The sequence below is a fragment of the Lycorma delicatula genome, chromosome 3, assembly GCF_047948215.1.
Source record: "Lycorma delicatula isolate Av1 chromosome 3, ASM4794821v1, whole genome shotgun sequence".
Lineage (NCBI taxonomy): Eukaryota > Metazoa > Arthropoda > Insecta > Hemiptera > Fulgoridae > Lycorma > Lycorma delicatula.
Genome location: NC_134457.1, coordinates 149,281,906 through 149,304,720, shown reverse-complemented (window position 1 = coordinate 149,304,720; position 22,815 = coordinate 149,281,906). Strand labels below are relative to the sequence as shown.

Sequence of the window (22,815 nt, the reverse complement as noted above, 5' to 3'; positions counted from 1 at the left end):
TCTGCATATAATTTTTTTTTTTTTTGGTAAATTTATTTATAGTTCCGGTAAACTGGAACCGACTATAAATAATCAATTATTACAGTAGATTATTAAAAGTCTATTATTAAAAAAGAATATACGAGTAGTTAGCGAGAATACAGTAAAGACTTTAAATTTGGTTACATAATTGTTTCGTTGTAAAGTACTGCAAAAATGAGAGCTGAAACGTTTATTTTAAAATAAAAGAGAATGACATATAGTGTGTATGAGAACAGGATCTGCCTCAATGAAGAAAACCCAATGATAAAAATCACTTAGGATACCAGAAAAATGGGTATTTAATCATATTAGATTAAACAGTATGATTTTTAAATTATTATAAAATAATGTACAACGTATAAAAAAGGTGCAGCTGATTCTTGCAGAAAACTTTAATTAAAAATTAAACGGCAAGAATGGTAATATACAGCAACCTGTACTTAAAAATCGACGTATATAAAAATGTTTGAAGAAACTAATCTCCCTTTTCTTAAAATCATCATCATTATTGCTATTAACATACATTGAATCATATTATTTATATTATTTCATATTATTTATTCGATTAAAATTATCCTTACTTTGAAAACAAATTCATTCATATTGGTTAATAAATGCATTTATTTAAGAGAAGTAAAGGAATTATTTATTAGAGAAACCTTATATAAAGTAATGGCGATATCAAGATACCAATTTTAATAAACATTTTAACAAAAGAATTATCAAAAAAAGAGGAGAATAAGAAAAGACAGATTTTAAGAGAAATCTCTCGTTTATTATGGGCGTCAGAATTATCGGAAAAAATAGAACATGAAAATTATTAATAAATAATTATTTCCTTAGTAAAACAGGCTACTATTACATTTAAATAAGAGACTCTGACCGTATTTCAACACAGGACCTTTTAAATGAAAAGTAAAGATATATTTTGCTACGGGGATCGGCACTGTAAATTTTTTTCTCGAGAAAACGAATAAATAACTTTGCAATTATAATTTGTATCTAAATTATTCATGAAATATTATTCCATTGTTAAACATAAAAATTGCATTCGATTGCTGAATGACTTTTGCAATAATAATTTTAACAAAAAGATGCCGATAAGCGTGCACACCTAAAGATTTCTACTTTACGACACGGAGCTCTCTCTCTGTTCATACCATTTATTGGCATATATCCAGAAAAATCACATATATGTGTGTACATAAATATACATTTGTCATAACAGTTCATTATTTTCTCCTACATAATTTCGTACAAAAAATAAATTATTTGTTTATTTCTAACAAGAAAAAGTCTTTCGTCACGTAAATAAGTTACCTTATTATACAATATATTAGCGTAATATTAAGACAACATTCCAGTAAAATTAATGATCTATGGTTTATTAATATGTATGTAAGAGTAGGTGTACAATACATTATTCTTAAACGTTAGGTACATAAATTACATCTAGTAAAATAATACTTATTTTATGTTTTAATAAATAAATTATGTAATTATCTAAGCAAATAAACAATGCAATATTTTATGCCAAATAGAAATATTTAACATTTTGTTTATTTCTTTAGAAATGTTTTTTTACATAGAATTTCAATATATATTTTTAGTTATTTAAAATAAAAAAAAAATCCTGGCGGCAGGAATAAATTTAATGATGGCTAAAGATTGAAGGATGAAATTAACAACGATTAAAAAGTTAAGTAATAAAAGGATATGATAAATGCCGAATATTTAAGAACTACTTTTATCGGAACCCGTTTAATGTGATTGATGCTATCAAAGTGCCAACATTTTTATTATTTTTATGGATATTTTTATAAATAAGCCAACATTTTTATTACGAAAGCCTGATTCTATTTTCGGTTGGTTTTTTAATATCTTGATGAAAAACTAAATTGTTATGGCATTTACCTTAACTGTAAAATCATTGACTAGTAGCGTGCTGCTTTAATTTTGAGTAAAACAATACGATCCCCAAAGGTATTCGAGAAAAAATGAGAACCTAAATTGAACTTGAAGCAGTCATTTGGGAGAGTCTGGTTTCTTTCGTAGTTTCTGGGTGATAAATCTCTTACTATCCATTCCTTTTCCTAATAATTTTTACAATTTCCGTCGAGTTGTTTGTGAGTTTTAATCGGAATGGAACCCCACTGGACCTGGGATAAGACAGGGAAGGTACCTGTATAATCAAAATTTACACAATATTTCATATTTCCGTTAGGATTATCATTGATTTGAGTGTTATTTTCTGCTCTTCCTAACGTAGGACTTACCATCCTACCGATGGAGAGGTGATGGGAAGGAAAGTAGGAAGGGGGAGTGAGAAGAGGTTAACATCTATATTCGACGATCCCAACTCAGGAAGACTCAGTGTTAAAAATAGTTTTAAGAATGGAGGTACTCCGAAACGCGTCAACTACAAATGTTAGAGTGACAATGCTAGGAAGGCTAGAAAATAACACTCAAATCAAATACCTGTATAGTTATTGCATCCTTACTATGGTTAGGTAACATTTGTTCTGACAATACGGGAAGATAGAGGTGAATCTACCCAGAAACATTGGCTCATACAGAAGTCCCTTTCAGAAGACGTTTCTTGGCTTAAGTCAGGCCTCGTATTCCGTAAATATGCACTACATACATAAATCCTAAATGAAAAAAGTACACTATTTAATTTTTTTTTTTTTTTTTTTTTTTTTATATTTATCTCTTTCTTCTTTTGATTAAAACGTTTTAGGTCTCGTTGTATTTCCTTTCTTCTTTTCGTCTTTTTTCCGCTGTTTCCAGTACTTTTTCATTCTTTCTGAGGTTGTTTGTTTTTACTCTTCTGTAAATATTCTAGAGCTGTTCTTTGGTTTTACCTTTTCATCTAGTTTCAAATCCTCAATTGTTTTTCGAAACTCTATTCTATTTTCTCTGTTATTATTTTTTCCAATTTTTATTTAGTTTTTCTAGGTCATGGTTTACTGCCCGGTGCCACCCCATTTTTGTTTTTCTATCTTGTAAACATCCGCTATCAGTCTACAAGTTGTTCGCATTTTACGAATCCTTAATTCCTTCTTTTTCGAGTACAGATGATGTTAATATCTCCTTAACATACTTAAATTTTCCTACTTGTGCATTCCTTTTCAAAGATTATTTCTTCTCCACAGTTCTTGTCATCGGTTATAAATTCTGTTTTATCACAGGACATTTCTAATTCTATTTTTTTTTTTTTTATTCTACCAATTGATGTACTTTTAATTTTCCTTTTTCTTAATTTGTAGCTAGGATAACTTCGTCGTTTGCAAAGGCTAAGTGATTTATTCCTTTATTAGTGATGTAATATAAAATAGTCGTAGATGACTGAAAATGAAAGAAAAGTTACAGTAAATATCACATTTTTACTTGTTAAACAATCACATACCAGGCAAAAGGCGTCTTGTAAAATGATTCCCATTGTCTTCAAGACTTGAATACACAACTTTTTTGTCTCTGGACAGCAAGTTCCAATTTACATATTTCTTAAATTTACTTATAAGAATCAGTAATAATATCATTAAAACGTTTGTTTATGCAACGTACAGTTGGACCAACAGCCTCATGCTCTATCCACAATAAAGCAGCAGCCATGAAAAAATGACTACGTGTGTGCGCGCACACACACACACACAAATATCTGCTTCGATGATAAAATAAAACACGCTGTATATTATAGTATAAAATTATGGCTAACCAACCAATATGCAAACAACATTTAGCCCTTTATATGAAATCTCTTGAAAAGATTGTATATTGGTCAACATTACTCTTATAGAAAGTAAGTTTGATTATCGCCTGTTATTAAAATGCACCCGATAAAAATAAGTCTATAAATATAACGGTTTTAAATCTTCAGGATTATTGTTCTTTAATTGTAATTCAGCAATATATTACGATATATCTTTAAAATAGTCTGTTTATATTATTATTATAATCAATATTATTAATAACAATAATATAATATAAAATAGTAATAACAATAAGTTGTGCTTCTTGGTTTCGCTGTTTTTCAGCGGGTGCAGGAGACATGACTGTGATCTGTTTTGCCAACGCTGGTCGGAGTGCGGAAGGGGAGTGCTCATCCCTCTTCTCGATTGTGGAGCCAGGTTGAGGGTGGACTGCTGTGAGCTTAACTCTGCCAAAGTCTTGGGACGCTCAACATGAGTAAGTCACTTCGGCCCTTGGTAGGGATTGTCCTATAGGTCCTAGCAGAAAGGGCTCCTATCGGAGCCCTTTCTGCTACGTGTAAATCCTGGGATGTCGGTATCGTGGGTCAAGCACTGCCTGACTCCCCCGCCCGGGTTAAATTTGTGAGAAGCGGCTAACTGGGGAAATCAAAACAGGATCTATGACCCTGGGAACACCCATTTTTCTCTTCGCTCACACCTTATGACATATTGACTGACGATTCTATACTTTATGGATATTTCTACTTCCACGATGTCCGTAGCAGAGGCTCACCGTAAAAACCCTCATCCTAGAAAGTCTTTGTATTCGAAAGCAAAGCGAAGTAACAGTGTAGAATTCAGTGATAAGGAAGATATAGAGTCCAGGAAAAGAAGGATTGAACTAAATTTCCACTAAGGTGCATCGGATCGATTACGAGGTATCTAGTGATCAAGAGGAAGGAAGGTGATTTTTCAAAGGTTAGTCCTTTCGTTATAGCGCGATGCATCATAGAAGTTGCGGGAGGGACAGTAAAAGAGACAAGGAAAACTAGTACTGAATTATTTGTTGAAACAGTCAACGATTAACAATCGTTACGACTTCTGAAAGCGACGAGGATGGGAGCCATGGTTATCGATGTCTCACACATGGAACATTAAACGCCTCAAAAAAGGAGTGGTTATGCTGAGTTTTACTAAATTGCACGGAGAAGGAAATCGTTGAGGAACTTCGACAAAGGAGCAGGTCGGCGACTTAACACACGTCGTAACGGAAAAGTTACACCCACCCGCGTCCCATGTGTTAACGTTTAAACCGAAGTGTCCAGAGAAAACAAAGACTGGATTCCATAAACTGGACGTTCGTTCCGACTCTATTACGCTGCTTTGGATGTGAGGGATTCGGACACACAGCGGCAAGGTGTACTAAGAAGCAGATCTCTCACTCTCACTCTCTCTCTCTCTCTCTCGCGCGCGCGCGTGTGTGTGGCGAGCCATTACACCCTGATGACCTATTTTATTTTTTATAAAAATAAAATAGATTAAATACATTTCACTCAAAATTTATTTTATATATTTTTTTTTTTTTTTAAATTACGGACATCAACAGCTACGTTCATTACCCCGGTGGAAATCGGTAGCATATGAAATTGTGGCATGAAAATATGAAATGCGTGACTGGGATTCGAACCCGGGACGGCACAAAATACCGAGTTAGGTTACTCAGCCACAAGGTCGGCAATTAATTATTTAAATAAAGATTTAATGTCAATTACATGAAGTTACATAACGTCATTTTAATTTATTTATCACACTTTTGTTGATTAAAAGTAAACAAAAGTGTACATACTCATTTATATTAATGAGTTGTAGGCAATAAAGCGTAATATCATAATGTCATTACAATATCAACTAATATAAGGTGCGTACGTGATCTACACCACGACTGATAATTTTTTTCGAATTAATAAAATTTGCTTACGTAAAAGGTATTAATATATGGTTGAGATAAAAATGAATAACTATTAATTAAATAAGGATAACATATAAATGAATTTGTTTAATTAATTTTTATTTTTGTAATATATTTCCCTAAACTTTACTCGTATTATAATTTAAATCAACATAATTTTTGTTTATAAAATAATATTTCTACTAAAAATAGAATAGTTATCAAATAAAATAGCCGTCATGTGTATGATTATTTATTTATTTATAATTTTTATTTACTAATAAGAGTTTTAATCGAGTAAAACATAAATAAATTTTCATACACGCTCATCAAAATTGAAGTAGAATATCATTTAAATAAGAAAATGATTTGAATTTATATATATATTTGTCCAAAGATCATCTGTGGGACATTTTGGCAAAGCGATTTGTCTTTTGATGAAATTATTGTAATACTACTCATTTTATATTTTCTTGTTATTTGTTTTTTTAATTTAGATGTACTTATGAATAATTTAAAAACGAAGACCCTAAGAAAAACTTAAGATTCGTGGACTATTTATTATAATATGTTTTATTAAATAGATCAAAAATAATTCTATACTTGTAAATACATAATCGCACTTACGAACTCTGTAGAGTATCCAAAGGGAAACGAAGCAGTTTTGAACGTATATTTATATAAACTTTTTCCATTATTTTCACAAGTAGAATAGGTTATGAAAGTTCCGGGTAAACTTCAGGATACAATCTGTATATAAAAACCATATTCCAAATGCTAATTCTAAGTAAATATTTATTTTCTAAACAAAAAACTTGGCAATGGTAAATCTTTTGTTTCAATTGTCATGTAAATAGACACTTAATTCTCTTCTTTGCTATCATTAGCACTTTAAAACGTTCATTAAGATGTCATTAACCAAAGTAAATTATTAAATTCATCTATTAAGAATGTAGAAAACAAATCATAAGACGGTTTTGGTCATAAAAATAAAATATTCTTCTCTTCTACCTTCGGAAAAATTTTCGCACAAAAAAACCGATTAAAAGATATAGAATGTGCGTCTAAAAAATTTGAAACGTACAAGTTTTTCCATATTATGTGATAATTTAATTAGTATACTGATTTAATTAATACGTTTCATTAAGATCATTTACGCCACATTAGTTGTATTTTTTCCCTTCTTAATAAAGGCGCACTGTAAATTTTCCATTACCTGAACGTTTGATTTTGTATTATAGTAGACTATACAAGAGTCTATAGTAGACAAAAGTACGCTCCTCAGTCACAGGCAGCTTATCTTTTTCACGTCAAATGTTTAACTTTTATTCGTAAATTAGAGCAAAGACCATTCGTAAAAGCAAAGACCATTTTCGTCCAGTTTGATTTTTATAATTTACGGCAGTGTCCTACATCAGACACCAATTAAGGCAATTGATATCTTTCATTGTGGAAAAAAATAACGATGAATACTTAAAGTTAAAATAAAACGTAAGCCAGAGTTTACGTTGAAACAGATTTTATTTGAAAGAACGATTGTTTATTTTTCCTAGAAAAGCAATAGCGGAACGGCGCACAGTGAAGTATTTATACGAAATAGCTGGCCAAAAGTAAAAAAAATTAAACTTGCCAAAACATCGGTAAAACTGAAAAATTCCAGTAGCCTATTGCATTACAAAGTCGCAGTTTCAGATGCATGATTCACATCCGGAAAATGCAAATTGATTTTTAATTCAGTCATGATAAAGCATTGAAACAAGCAGCTAATTATTTTTTATTGTTCGTAGTTTCATATTGAGTTATTTTTTATAATATATGTTGAGCGATCGACTTCAAATTTTGCGCTGAGGAATTAAAAGGTATGTACATTTATTTCTAATAATTAGTTTTAGAATATTTTGTAGATTAAAAATTACAAAATTAAATATGTATTTCTGAATAAGAAATTAGGCCGTTTTTTAACATACTTTTAAATTCGGGAAGATTTTTGAAAACTTGCCAGTGTTTGTTGGTCTATGATGTTTATATTGAACAGGTCTTATCAGTAACTAATTTCAGAAAAATATTTTCCGCACACAGCTGCCATTTTGTAAAAACGGGAATGGAAAATTGCTATATTTTATAAAACTTCAATAAATGTTGTACTTACATAGTGTAGTCAATATATAGTAGTCAACTGAACGGTTAATGTAGAAATTAGTTCAATCTGAAAGGATTGATTTCAATCTCAATATGTTTATAAACAAACTTTCGTGTTAGTTTCTAAGTGTGGGTGTGATGGGCCCAACAGACCAGTGACGGCTCGCGTTTAGGCACTGTGGAACTGCAGTACCTCCTATTTCCTCTTGATATTATCGATAACATTTAATATAATGAGTCCTTTTTTCTTTATATTGGTACAATATATAATCGTTAAGCTTAATGTCAGTAGCCATCCCCCAGTTTATGAAAAAAATACAAAAATCATTGTATGAAACTGTGCGCTTCACAGTTCCAACGATGTGATGTTTGGCTGTTATGCGCAGGCGCACACTGGAAGCTGCACGTGAGGCTTCGAGGGATAGGGTACTGTCGCTTCCGCAATGCTGACCCTGGCGTGCTGGTGGAAGGTGTTTTTTTTTACTCCGCGTGTATACGGAACGTTCCTTGTTCGTTCCCTTTTCTAATTTAGTCGGTTGAAGGAATATGAAAGCGGCTTAGTTTTTTTTTTAGTAGTAATCAGAAAATGGCGGAAAGCAAGGGCTCATTGATTGCCAAATCTGTCCTAAAACACGGTAGAAGGGCAAAAGAGAAAGTAATTAGTAAAAATTAATTATGTATTTGTTTCTCTGTACATAAAAATTTAAGTTAAGCACCATTGATTGGACTGTAGTGTTTTTAAACGGACATTTTATTAAGTTATTACCTAATAATACTAAAACATATTTTCTGTATTGAATTTTATTACTTATTCGGTTAAACCGAATACGGTTTTTAAGCGCAATGTGTTTATAAACCGTGTACCATATTCTTGAATCTGATAAAGTATAGAATTAGTTTAGTTTATTAACCTGCTTCCAGCTATTCTATTTTTTTTCGGTTCTTTTATTTTACAGAAAACTTTAATCATGGCCTTGAAAAGGCCAGAAAAAAATTTTCTGGAGCAGCACCCCTACTAATTTTAGCTACGAGCCCCCACTGCAACAGACACAATTCAAACAAACATTTCTTGAAATTTTTGTTTGAATATTTTTCTAAGTTCTTTCATGCCATTACAACTTTCATGTAACTCCCATGATTGTGTTATAATTAAAATATGTACTGATAGCGATTATGGTAGACAGGAAAGTCTGTAATCCAGCCACTGGCACATCATGAACAGTGAGGTGTTACATTTGTGGGAAGACATCAAATGATTTCAATAAATTGGATGCAGTTCACGAAGAAAATTCTGATTATTTGAAATTTGGTCTGTCAATTCTTACACGCAAGAATTCGATTTTTTGAATCATTGCTGCATTTAGCGTATTAAATTCCTATCAAAAAGTGACAGGGTAAAACTCAAGAAGAAAGGGAAACTGTAAAAAATTCAAAAAAGAAAATACAAGATAGCTTCAAAGAGGAAATAGATCTTCTGGTAGACAGTCCAAAGCAGGACTTTGGTAACATGAATGATAGTAACACGTTAGGGCGGTTTTTTCTGACCCAGATGGCTGCTACTATAAGAAGAGAAATAGATGCGCGTCTAATAAAAAGCTGCAAAATTATTTTGGAGGCTATCTCAAGCGGCCGCCAAACAGACCCCGAGAAGTTTCAAGTTTTTGCGACAGCTACAGAAAAATTATATGTGAACTATATAGGTGATACACCATGACTCGGACCCTACATAAAATTTTGATTCACGGATCAACTGTAATTAGGAGTGTTACATAACCGATTGGTCAGCTATCGGAAGAAGCAGCTGAAGCAAGAAACAAACACTTTTGTACGAGTAGATTAAAGTTCTCGAGAAATTTTTCGAGGGTAAAAGTGTAATAGGGACTTTTTAAATAGGCTGTTTCTCGGTTTAGACCCCTTTTTGAGTTGCACAAGAAAAATACCGAAGAAAAAAAGAAAGCCGTTCAGCGAAGAAACAATAGAACTTCTACAGCCAGGAGCACCAAACCTCGTTCATTCTGGAGAGATTACAGCAGTAAATGATAAGAATGAGAATGGCGAAGGGATTGAATGAAGATATTCAAAGGATTAAAAAAGGAGAGTGAGACTGATGCCAAGGATTGTGAATAGGGCAATGAACATTTGAAGCAATATTTATTACTTAACCTTTTTATTATTGTTTTGGATCACATATTTTTAGTAAGTTAAGCCTTCATTTATAAGTAAATGTTTTAAAAACTATTTTTTTTTTTTTATTTACTTGTTCTGTTGTTTACTGTATTTAATTTTATGTAGGAATAATTATATAAATGTGTTTATGATTTATGTTTAGTTTTAAGTAAAAAAAATAAATAATTTGTTCATAGTAAAATAAAATTATTTATAATTAAATATAATTGCGTTTTCCATGAAATATTTTCTTGACTATCTGCACTTCTAATCAACAAATAAGGTTACTGTGAAAAGTAAGCAATAAGTCAAACGAAAACAATACTGGTATCTAAAAAGAAAACTTGTTACGTAATTTGTGAAAAATGTTATAAAATATAAATCACATTCAGGATACCTTTAAAGTAGATACAATAAAACAATTTCGGTTGAAAAAGATTAGATTATAATAATTAAGTAATTCTGACCCAGCTGCGGATGTAAATTATTTCACTGTGCGATGTTTCGCCACTAGTGCACTTTCAGATTCAATCCTACGTGACACTCACTTTGTAAAGCCTCTTCTAAGCTTATATACTTTACATGCATCTGATATAAAATCAATATAATACGCTTTAATTGAAGGTAGACTTCAATAACAATGCGGAGAGGATGCCTATTACTCTGTATTAAAACCTCTTATAATAAAACAAAAATATACTATGAGAACTATTTCCAAAAAACCTCGAACATTTAATTCCTTACCTATTTTCAGGGATGGAATCTCTTACCCCTTCGATACTTGTACTTCTATAAGACTATTAATATTCTATATAAAAACAAACATTCGCATTGCTTAAAATATGCGAACAAAGTTCGTATGTTAGCGTGAAAAAATTCGTTTTGAGCATCAAATCGCCCAAACCAAACAAAGAAATTTTCGGTAGATTTTATCTTTTTATTGCACCCCGAATTTTCAGTGAAATCCATGCAGATATTAACCAACTAAAAATAATTACAAAATTAAAATCGATACTCAAAGAGGATTATATTAAAAGTCTCTTTTCAAAAATAAGCTAACTTATCGAAGAATTTTAGTACCTATAAATAAAATATAATTTTAATATAAATAAAATTGTTAAATATTAATAAGATAAGTTTAAATATAGTAAGAGTAATAAAATCAAGTACATTAAAATGAATTTATAAATTTCAGAGCATTCGAAAAGTCGCTGTGCAGTATACTTTAGAAATATGTAGTCCATTCTGTTCTTTTGGCGTTAAGTTGATTGCCCTGTAGGTTCGTTAGACGTTGCCCAGTAATAAACCAAGACGTCAGTTGTTGAGTTGTGATTGAACGAGCTTCGTTTCGTTTATCGGAATCAGTAGTTCCGAGAAACGTAACACTTCTTTCGGTAGAGGAACGCATTATTCTCGTTACACGTCTTTCGTGAAGGTGACAAGTATACTGATTTAGTGAAGCACAAGTTTTCTGAAAAATTTTTAAATACTCCTGTTCCTCACCGCAATGCGGTTTGAACTGTTATCGAATAATTTCGGGCAACAGTCTTAGATCATCTTAGATAGTCTTAGAATATAGAGTTAGCGTTTTCAATGAAAACGCTGATCTAAGCTAAAGACCACTGAAACTAAACGAACAGAAATTGCTTGATATTTCGGATGCTATGGTCGAAAGTACATCATAGTCAATGCGTAAGTTAGCACAGCAGAAAGATATCGGACTTGCTACCGACCATAAAGCTGTAGGAAAAAAACTGAAACTTTTCCCCTAGAATGTAATGTGTGTTCAAGAACTGAAACCTTCAAATCATCTCACCCTTTGGATCAAGCCAAAAAATTAAATTATTGTCAACGGTTTACACGTTTTCTTTACCAAAATTCCGTAGATGTCCTCGACATTACTAATTTTTAATGATAAATCGCGGTTTCATCTGTATATCCTATCTGAGGCTACATTACACAAAATACAGGACTGTGATCGACAGCTAACCTCCATGAATTACACGAAGCGAAAATTGGAGTCTGGTTCGGTGTGAGTAGAAAGCGCATTGTGAATTCAATTTTTTTTATAATATAGTAAATAGTGATCGTTATTATGCTGTTTTAACAAACTTTATTAATCAGTTAACAGAAGTGGAAATCAATCACGGTCGTTTCCAACAAGATGGCGCCACAGTGCACAGAGCTAACAAGGTCGATGACGTTTTTACTAAATGTCTTTGGTGAACGAATCATTTCGAGGAGTTTTGTGGCCTGCAGTATCGTCGATCTAAGTCCCCCAGATCGCTTTCTAAGGGGGGCAGCGAAATAAGCAATTTATTGCAACAGACTAGAACTATTCACGAACCAGAAACTGCAATAACAGCATACGTACGAGACCTTTCAGTACATCAGCTGGTTAAACTGTTTGAAAACAAATTGAAACCTGTGCAGTGTTTTATTGATGTTGGAAGAGGACATTTTCAACACCTTTTATAAATTATCTAGTTATTGTAAAATCCGTTTCTATAAAATAATGAAATAAAAATACAAGGTAATAATTAAGAAAGTTTCGCCATTACACTTTCATAATTCTAGTGCATAGCAACTTTCCGAACGCACTGTTTATTCTGAGACCAAATTATCTTACACTACACCATGAATCATTTTACACCACTATAATTTTACTTTTTTTTTATCTTTCGAAAAGTTGCGTATTAATATAATAGCACTCAGCGTAAACAATTCAATTATTTAATAATTCTAATTTTCACATTTGTTAGGTTATAAAGTATGTAACTTCCACATAGGATTTCCTCGAGAGTACCAAGCTCTTATTCTTTTACCATCTAAAAATCGTAATATATCAGAATATGTTAGATAATTTTCTTTCACTATTATTATAACAGTACTATATATATATATATATATATATATATATATATATATATATATATATTATTATACATGTATAATAAAACAAAAAGCTGTATATATTTTATTTATATCTATATAAATGAGTTTATTTTAAGTTTGCAAGAATTGTTATTAAGTTACAACGTAATTTTGTAAGAAACATGTTGAGAATAAAACTACTACAATTTTATTTATTTTTTAAAAAATAAATAAAACCGGGAAAGACAGCATTAAACAACAAATACTCCTCTCTTTAAATAATTATATATTATAATAGATTAGACTGAGGAAATTATCATCGTTTACATATTATTGACGAATGTAAATTTAATATATAATTCTAGGTTAGATTGACCGACTTATAAGTGTGTAATACCGGTACAAATCCTTAATCTTTTTAAAAAATTAAAAAGATTGAATGAACTAAGGAAATGAAATAAATTATATTAATATTGACTACGGGGTAAAAAAATATATGTATAAAAAAATTAAGTTAAGTAAAAAAAGTAAATAACAACATAAAAATTAATGTATTCACATGAATTTAATATGTTTTTAATAGATATAACATAGACTTATTAAAAAACATCATACTAATTGAAGAAAATAATAGCACTATTATGACAAAGAATATGTAATCTCTAATTTAAGTGTAACGTTGATTAAAAGGATAAGAAATTCGTGTATTTTCTGTTAGTTGATTAAGAAACCGTTTATTTTATCATTGAGAATTTTGTTTGGTGCGTAGTATTTATGGAAATTTGCTAATATACTGACTTTAAATAAAAATTAACGTCCCAAGCACATCTCAATCAGAATACAAAAATTATAATTAGTGTAATTATGAAAATTATAGGTATAAATGTATTATTATCTGTCTTTTATAGAGATATAATAATGTTAATAGGTTTAGATTGTTTAAAACGATTACCTTACATAAAAAAACAACTACTTCGACATCCAAAACAAAAAAGGGAATCTCGCATTTTATATATATACATATATATATATATATATTCTAATAGACATTTTAATATTCAGTTCAAAGTAAATAATAATTTTACCATAAATAATAATTTCACTTATTTACATATTATGAATACAGGTCTTTGAATATATTAAAAACGTTTTATCACCATTAAACTTAGACAACTTATTTTTTTTTTCTATGTACACTTGTTTATCCTTTTAATTACTAATTTTATTTTTATATTCATAATAAAAAAATTATACAATTAGTTATAATTACACTTTATACAACGAAAGAAAAATAATTAAATTTTTAATGTCTTGTAGGTAGTATTTTTAATAATTGTAATATTAACACAAAGTATTTTCAATCTTATTTTAATTCTGTGAAAACTACAAGGACTACTCTTAAAGAGTACTTTGCTTTATACTAAATGAGATAAAAATACATTTTTGAATTAAAATTTTTCATTTCATATTTTCTATCCCGTTTTCTATTAGTGTAATATTTTTTGTTTGTACTCATATTACAATTAACAAATTTCTGAACAGCGTTTATCTTTTTAGATACAATATAATTTAAGAAATCGAAGGAAAATTTTTAGTTTTATAAAGTTTTGTTAAATATCGGTAATATATCGTAATGTTCCAAAATTTGACTCCAGTAACAGTATACATAATACATTGTTTACCGCAGAAATATATATAAATTATAATTGTTCTATATTACAATTTTTTTTCAAATCTCACTTAAAGGTATGGCACATTTAAAACATCTGAAGTACATATAACGGTTTGTTTTTCTTGCGACTAACGATATTAAAAATACGACCGGTTCTTATGATAAAGAAAGCGGTTTAATTTTTAAAGCTAAATACTAGTTATTTTTCAGAGGGCTTGGAATGATGATGATGTTCAAAGTTACTTACAGCTCATCAGGAAGACAGCGGAAAATCACTTTAATCTTTATTATCCCTATTAGGTTTGATATGAGATGCTTATTATCCTTCAAAATTGTTATACAATTTTGTGGGGTGACGATTTTTCGTATTAAATCTCACCTGTTCGCCTGTAATAATACAATTATTGCTTCTAATAGACAAAAGAAAACTAATAAAAAAGTAAATCCTGACTACTTTACTCGTTGATTGTAAAATTGTTCTTTAAGACAGGAAGATTGAATATTACTTATTCTGGTTAATTTTCTGAATGTCAGTGCTAGCGGTAATTTTCGTAAATGCTTTCATTGAAAAAAATGGGAAATAATGTGTGTGTGTGTGTGGGTGTGGGTGTGGGGTGGGGGGGTGTTTGTGTGTACGCGCGCGAATACTTTGATCTTTAATACTTAAACATAAAAACGTCTTGTGCATTACTACGCAAGAAGACTGACTTTTCGTTTCCGACATCTTAACCATTAGCAATCAGAAACACACTGATTTTCAGAGTACAACATAGCACATACGTTCGATTAATTAGTAGATCCTACATCAAAGCGTCAAGTTAACCTCAAATTGAGGTATCTTTTGTCGGCCTTAAGTTGTGCATAACTAAAGAACAACTCGACCAATCTTCATCAAATTTACGTTACTACAGCATATCTAAATCTCAATGAAATCTTTCTTGCAGTTTAGGAGATTTTCGAACCACAATCGTTTATACATGAATGATATTTTCGTAATCCTCTACCTCAAAACATAAAGAAAATCAATTTTCACATCCCCTTCCCATTTCCCCAGACAACCAAAAAAAATACTTCAAATTGAGTTTATGTTGTCTGTTTTCATCCTTAAATTGAACATAACTCAGGAACATCAACAGATCTTCATCAAATTTTCAAATGCACAACTTCAGATATACTATTACAGCATATATAAATTTCAGTGAAATTTATGTAATAGTTTTGGGGATTTTCGAGCAGGAATATACATATAGTTATATATATATATATAAGGAAATTACATTTTAAGCGAATGGTATTTTTGTACTTCTCATATCTCAAAATGCAAAGAAAATGAGATTTCACCCTACAATCCCACCGTACGACCGAAAGTAATACTGTACTGTTCTTCGAAAAGTCGGTAAAAAAAATGATCTATGTTAAAATATTTTAGAATAACAAATAAAATTACGTAGAGAATACCCACGAATTTTTATTTTATTTATTTATTTTTACAGTATAGAGAATATTTCTTTTAATTTTTGAATGTTTTATTCTTACATTTATACTTGTTATATTTTACCCTTTATAACGATACTTGACCGTTTCATTATTTTTTTTAAGATGCATGGTAAAATAAAATATATTAAAGAACCTTTTTAAATAAAATGATGGTAAACTATGCTAAAACTCGGTTTTAAATCTCCGTTTAATATAGCTTGGACTAAAATTGACATCACATCGAAGATGGTTTGCCTGAAATTGAAAAATATGATCTAAAAACAAACGTAATAGAAAATATTTCTTAACGGTAAGGTTTTAATTATTTTACTAATAAAAAATTCTTAAGAATAAAAAATATTTATAAAAGTCGAAGGGAAAGTCCCAGAAGTCAGTACGTAAATTTGGTTGACCTAATAAATCTCTTCTACAAAAACAAAATCTAAAACTTCCTCTACGCGTATTGAAATGTAGTTATAAAATTATAAACTGAGATTCTTTCAAGTGTAACAAAATTATTCGCTAATATCTAAAATTTAGTCAATTAGTGTTTTCTGCTTTTTAAACGGCGACCTCTCGAACGTACGAAACACAAAGCGGAAAAAACAGTGAATTATTATTTAAACGGAGATGTATTATTAAAATGTAGAATGCAATTTAAAGTGAACTCTATAATCAATCACTTGTCATGATTAAACGAACGAACCCTTTGTAACCGAAGAGTGTATTAAACTCTTAATTATATATCTTTACCTGAAAACAAAATAAGTAAAAATACAGACTGTAACAAATTTTAAAATCTTAAATCTATTCCAAATATAAGTATTCGATAATCGGATAGTGATCTTTACGTTCTAATAGTATCAGTGTAAAAATAATTATAGTTCGTTAGATTTGTTTTTTATTAGAAAAATTAATTGATGTTGAGTGCAAATAATATCACATTTTTAGGAAATAAGAAATCAAAAAAGTTAATCGTGACTTAATATATTTTTTTTTTGCAACTTCAAGAGAAAAAAATTTGTTTGAACTAAATAATTTAGTCATTCAGTCCTACCTATTTTGAATACATTACTTTTATTTTATATACATATGTATATAAACATTTTTTTAACTATAACTATTAGTATTATCTATTGCTACTTAATGTTATAGTCCGGTATTTGTTACCAAGCTTGCCTTCACAGTTCATAGGACAAATCTCGGTCTTGGCCGCCAGCTCCAAATCTGGTTTCATAGCCTTGCGTTCCAAATAATTGTACCACCACTCTTGTCATTGTTTTAGGATATAAATCAGCTTAATCGTTCAGTTTTACCTTTTGGAAATCGCATAAATTTAATCGCCTAATTTTAAATCATACACATTTTATTTGACTTTAAAATTTTTATTTGTACTTTAAAATCATTTCTATACTTATAAACCTTTTATCTATTATTAAACGAGTCAGCACCGCTAATTTTAATATACATATAAAAATAGCGACAATATAATTATAACTACATATAGAGGTGCAAACACAGTCTACTCGCTACAGTCGATATATGAAGAAGCAAAAGCTACTATCTGTGTAAACCAACATAAAGTAGAGATAAATATACAAAAGGTGTACGACGAGGCGCTACTATATTATCCGTGCTCTTATTAACCTGAATCGAAGAGGTATTTATGAAAACTGGAATTAGAAGAAGAAAGCATATGAATAAATGGCGCTGCATATCTAAACCACCTGACATTCGCAGATGATGCAGTTCTCTTCTCACAATAACCAAAAGAACCACATACAGGAACTGCAGGTGGCTGGCGAATCCTATGGTCTAAGGATGGACCATAAAAAGACCCAGATCATGTTCAACAAGTTAGCCGAGAAAAGAAAGATTTCTGTCTCTGGAGAAGAACTCGAACAGTTAGAGCACTACAAATATCTTGGTCAACAAACGTCAGCTGAGAGTGATACAATCAAATAAGTTGAACGACGAGTTAAGCTTGGAGACTTAACTTATTCGGGAGATTTAACAGTGTTTTCAAGAACAAGCTCCCTTTTTTCCTTAAAAAGAAAGTTTTCGATCAATGCATCCTGCCAGTCCTTACCTATGGAAGCGAAATTTGGACATTAGCCGTTCGATCATTACAGAAGCTAGCACAAAGAAAGATGGAATTATGTATGCTCGGAGCTATCAGACGGGATAGGAAGATCGATAAATGGTCGGAGAACAGACGAAAGTACAGAATATCATCATGAAAGTTAAAGAATTAAAGTGGCGGTGGGAAGACTATATAGCAAAAAAATTGATGGCTGATGGACTAAATTAGCATTTGTATGGATACCTCTAGATGTTAAACACCCATGAAAAAGACCAATGGCTCTCTGGATTGATGATATCAAGTACATTATACCGAATTGGCAGATCGCATAAGACCGTATTAGCTGGAAACGTACTGAAAAACTTTCTTATTCTTATACGCTACAGATTTAGCAGCTTATGATTCTATCAACTGAAAACTTAGGTACGTTGATATACTTACACTCACAATCCATTATTCGTATAATTATACAATAATTTTTTAATTAGGTGATGAAATATAAATTGAACAAAAGTATGTATTACTATTCAGAAATAATAGTAATCAGATGCAATTTATAAAAAAAAAAAATTAGGAGCAGTTTAATTTTGACGAATAGGTTCACGAATTTTAAGTCTGACGTTACCCTACTATACCACAACTGCTATATTTTCTTGGAAATTTTACAGACTCTTCTTAGAGCATTACAATCCTAAAATACTTATGAAACGTATCTGGAATAGTCTAAACACAATGAAATAATTTTTTTTATAGGGTATATATTAAATGTTTATCGACAATGTACTCTTTTCTAGATCTTGCTTTCTCTGTTTTCTCTTGCGTAAGCATTAGAGTAATCCTTCGTCTCTTATCAGAAAAAATAAGCTAAGTCAAACCAACTCTCTCTGGCCCCCCAAGATTCTTGGTGGTACTTTTTATTTTTTTTCCTGTTTAGCCTCCGGTAACTACCGTTTAGATAATTCTTCAGAGGATGAATGAGGATGATATGTATGAGTGTAAATGAAGTGTAGTCTTGTACATTCTCAGTTCGACCATTCCTGAGATGTGTGGTTAATTGAAACCCAACCACCAAAGAACACCGGTATCCACGATCTAGTATTCAAATCCGTGTAAAAATAACTGGCTTTACTAGGACTTGAACGCTGTAACTCTCGACTTCCAAATCAGCTGATTTGGGAAGACGCATTAACCACTAGACCAACCCGGTGGGTAACTTGAACTGCCCTTATGTGCCACAATGCTGAGATCTTCTGTTCCTGTTACGAGATATATAGTTATACTTCTAACTTAAACTAATATCACCCTTATAAACAACATCTACGAGCATAATATATTCAATAAATACCATAAAGTGATTAACTGTGTATGATTCGCTCAGTATTGAACATTAACAGGCTGTAACTCATGAGAATTACTTTTTTTTATAAAATGACATGGATATTATAGTATTTAATAAAACAGATAATAATTTTTTTTTTAAATAAACAGAATGATCCCAATTTTTAATATTGTTAATTTATTAAAACAATAAAAAAGTAACTAGTGAAAGTAAAAGAATGCCAGGAATAACCTACGTTAAAATTTCCATCTGGATTAAATGGAAAATAGGTTTTTAATACTAAAATAATATTAGAAAAAGTAAAATAAAAAATTTAACCTTGAGTTGACTTTGAGACATACGAAGAAGCTGGACAAAATTAGATTAAAAAAAAAGTTATACCTCGCGTCCAATTTCTCTTCCTCAAAAATAGCTACAATTATTATTTATATATAAAAACAATTAATAATTTAAATCAGTAGTTTTTTTTTTTTTTATAATGTGAAAGTTAGTTTGATTTGCTTATCGATAAAGTGGTAAGAACCTTAACCTAGATCGAAAGTTCCGGGTTCAATTCCCCGGTTTTAAAGCTGTAACTTTTATCAAGTTTTTAATCCTCATAACTCAAGAACAACTCATTAAGTAGAACAAATACTAAAGTAATCAAATGAGTTTTAGATTTTTGACAGATTTTTTTTTTGTTGAAAACATACGTATGTATTTTTCTTTTTTACTAATTCAGATTTAAGTTAGCCTTATAGATTTTGAAAACAAGCTACGTTTATAACATTTTATCAGAGTATTAAAAAGTGTAAAATTCATAACACATAAAGTTTACCTTTCGTGTAAAGAAATTAAAAGTATAATAATTCTGTACTTTGTAAAAATAAAATACGCTTTCAGTAAATCAGATTTTCTATATGTGAATGAATTTGTAAAGATTATTAGGAAAATATTTCTGTTTTTTTTTTTTTTATTATGGAAGTAGTTATGTAGAAAACGTGAAACTTCATAAACAAAAATGTAATAATCCAATCCATTTACTTTTTATAAAAGATTAGAAATAAAAATAAAAAAATGGTTAAAATATACTTTGACTATTAAACGATGCTAATTTTGGACTACTGTGTAATTTTGAAGTAGTATGTTCTGTTGAATATTAAATCAGAATGACAAATTAAATAAAACTTTTTCTCTCATTAGATTAATGTTATATTATTTTTATAAAAATTAACAAATAAAAATGATTTGTATTAAATCAAGAATTTGTAATATAAAAAAAATTATTTTCAAATTAATTTTAGTAAATGTAAAAGTTAGAGAGTAATTTTGTAAAAGAACAGTTCAGAATTAAATACAATGGTTGTACAATTGTGAACGTAAATGAAGAATAGTCTGTACTAAATTATTAGCTAGTGAAAGTTACTATGAATAAACCAGTTAACTGGAAGGGGATTTCTGGAGAAGGGATCCAGGAAGACCGATGACAGATTGATCCAGGTTTAGATTGTTTAGCTTATACAAGAAAACATAAAATAAGTGTACCCTCACATCAGTTATCTTTTCTAAGAAACAATATACCTATATATTAAAGAGAATAATATTAAGTAGGTGTATGTGTGTGAGTGTGTGTGTACACAACATAAATGGTATTTCAATAGTAAACCTGTCTCAATATGGAAGTAAATAATCTTCTACAAAGAATATTTAAAAACATAATTACTTCAGCACACTAAAAATTCATACTGATACGCTAATATGAGCAAGCAGTTACGTATACGCTACGTCATAAATGGCCTTAATAGAATTAATTTAATTAACATTTATGAACTGAAGTAATTATATTAGATCATTATCTGCTGATAATTATTAAATAAAAGTAACAATAGTAAGGTAGTTTATTACGTGCAAAAATCATTAAGTTTATCTTTCTTTCTACACCGTAGGAGTATACGTGACAAATGTCATACGCGTAATCTTGACTTTTTTATGAAAAAAATTAGCATTTTTACATTCGCAATCATAACATTTAACAATAACCAATCGTATTTATAACAAAGTCTAAACAAGCTAAAGAAAAATAATAATAATAATAATTAATTAGAATCATAATTCAACAGAAATTATTAAAATTTATTGATTAGAACTTTTTCCGTAATATCTTCATACATAATAAATGCAGTTTGATTTTAGATCATATTTAAATCTTTTTTAATTTTATGAGCTTATTTTTTGTATCTTTTCTGGTATTTGGCGGGAAGATTTTTTATAAATATAAACAATTAAAGATGACCACAGTCACGTGTTAAATGAACGATTAGCTGTCATTTAATTATTCGTTCCCAATGTTACTTAATTTCAACGTTCAAATGAGAAGTGAAGTATTAACATAAAGAAAGCCGCAAACAAACAAAAATGCAAATAATTTCTGTGATACAGAATCACTATTAAATAAAACAATTTAACAAATAAAAACTTATGAATATTCAAGTAGCCTATGTAAGAAAATAAAATACGGTCTTTAATTTAATCTAAAATCAATATTGAAACAAATATTAAAAAAATTTGCTTCAGAAATAGTTTGTTACTTACCAGGTATATAAAAATAATAAATTTTATTTTTTATTTATTTAAATGAAATTATATTAAAATATTTAATAACTAATAAATTAGAATATGAAAATAAAGATGCAATGAAAGCGCTACTCACATGCAGTAAATTATATCAACCAATTTTCTAACAGATAGTGTACGAAAAAAAGTTACATTTAAAGTTATTTAGGACTAATGTTAGATGTTACTTAATTACTGAGTTGAATACTTAAAATTTTAGTTTTTTTTTCTTCTTTTAACATAGTTGCTGTAATAAAAATATTGCGATTAACATCTAAAAATAAATTCAAACAACCAGAAACAATTATATATAAATTATGAAAGTAATCGAATTTAACAATCAAATCATTAACTTATAGACAGAGATATAAGAAAATAATTAAAAATTAGTATACCTTTTGAGGCAACAAGGGCTCTGGTAGGGCCGTAGATTCCTGATCTGAGGCGCGCGATTTCCATTTCCACTTCAGGATAACCGGCCGCCAGATCATGGCGTCATAACGCACGCGGCCACATACACCGCACCACTGAATACTCCACCGCCCTAGATGAGTCCTCAACCCCCTCCCTCAAATATAAACTTAACTCCCTCCAATGTATGCCACCACTACTACTCGCTTCTTACACACACACACACACACACTTCGCTTCATTACGTTACCGCTGTCTCGATCACTATGACGTCACTTGAAGCGCCCGTTTACTTTCTACGATAACTTTTCCCATATCTTTTCGTATTACGTCGCTATCATGTAGACATGCGGTTTGCTCTTTAATCGTAGACGGTAAATAACCCCGGTAGTATACACTCAG

At 30.1% G+C, this 22,815-nt stretch overlaps 1 protein-coding gene across 1 annotated transcript in view; it reads right to left on the bottom strand.

Annotated features, from left to right (window-relative positions):
• ptc (protein patched) overlaps nt 1-22,558 on the bottom strand; it is a 157,931-nt gene extending 135,373 nt beyond the window's left edge. Inside the window, exon 1 of the mRNA XM_075360804.1 lies at nt 22,398-22,558. Within this exon, the coding sequence (XP_075216919.1) occupies nt 22,398-22,493 (96 nt within the window). The 5' untranslated portion in view covers nt 22,494-22,558. The remainder of the gene's footprint in view (nt 1-22,397) is intronic.
• Between the last annotated feature and the right edge of the window lie 257 nt (nt 22,559-22,815).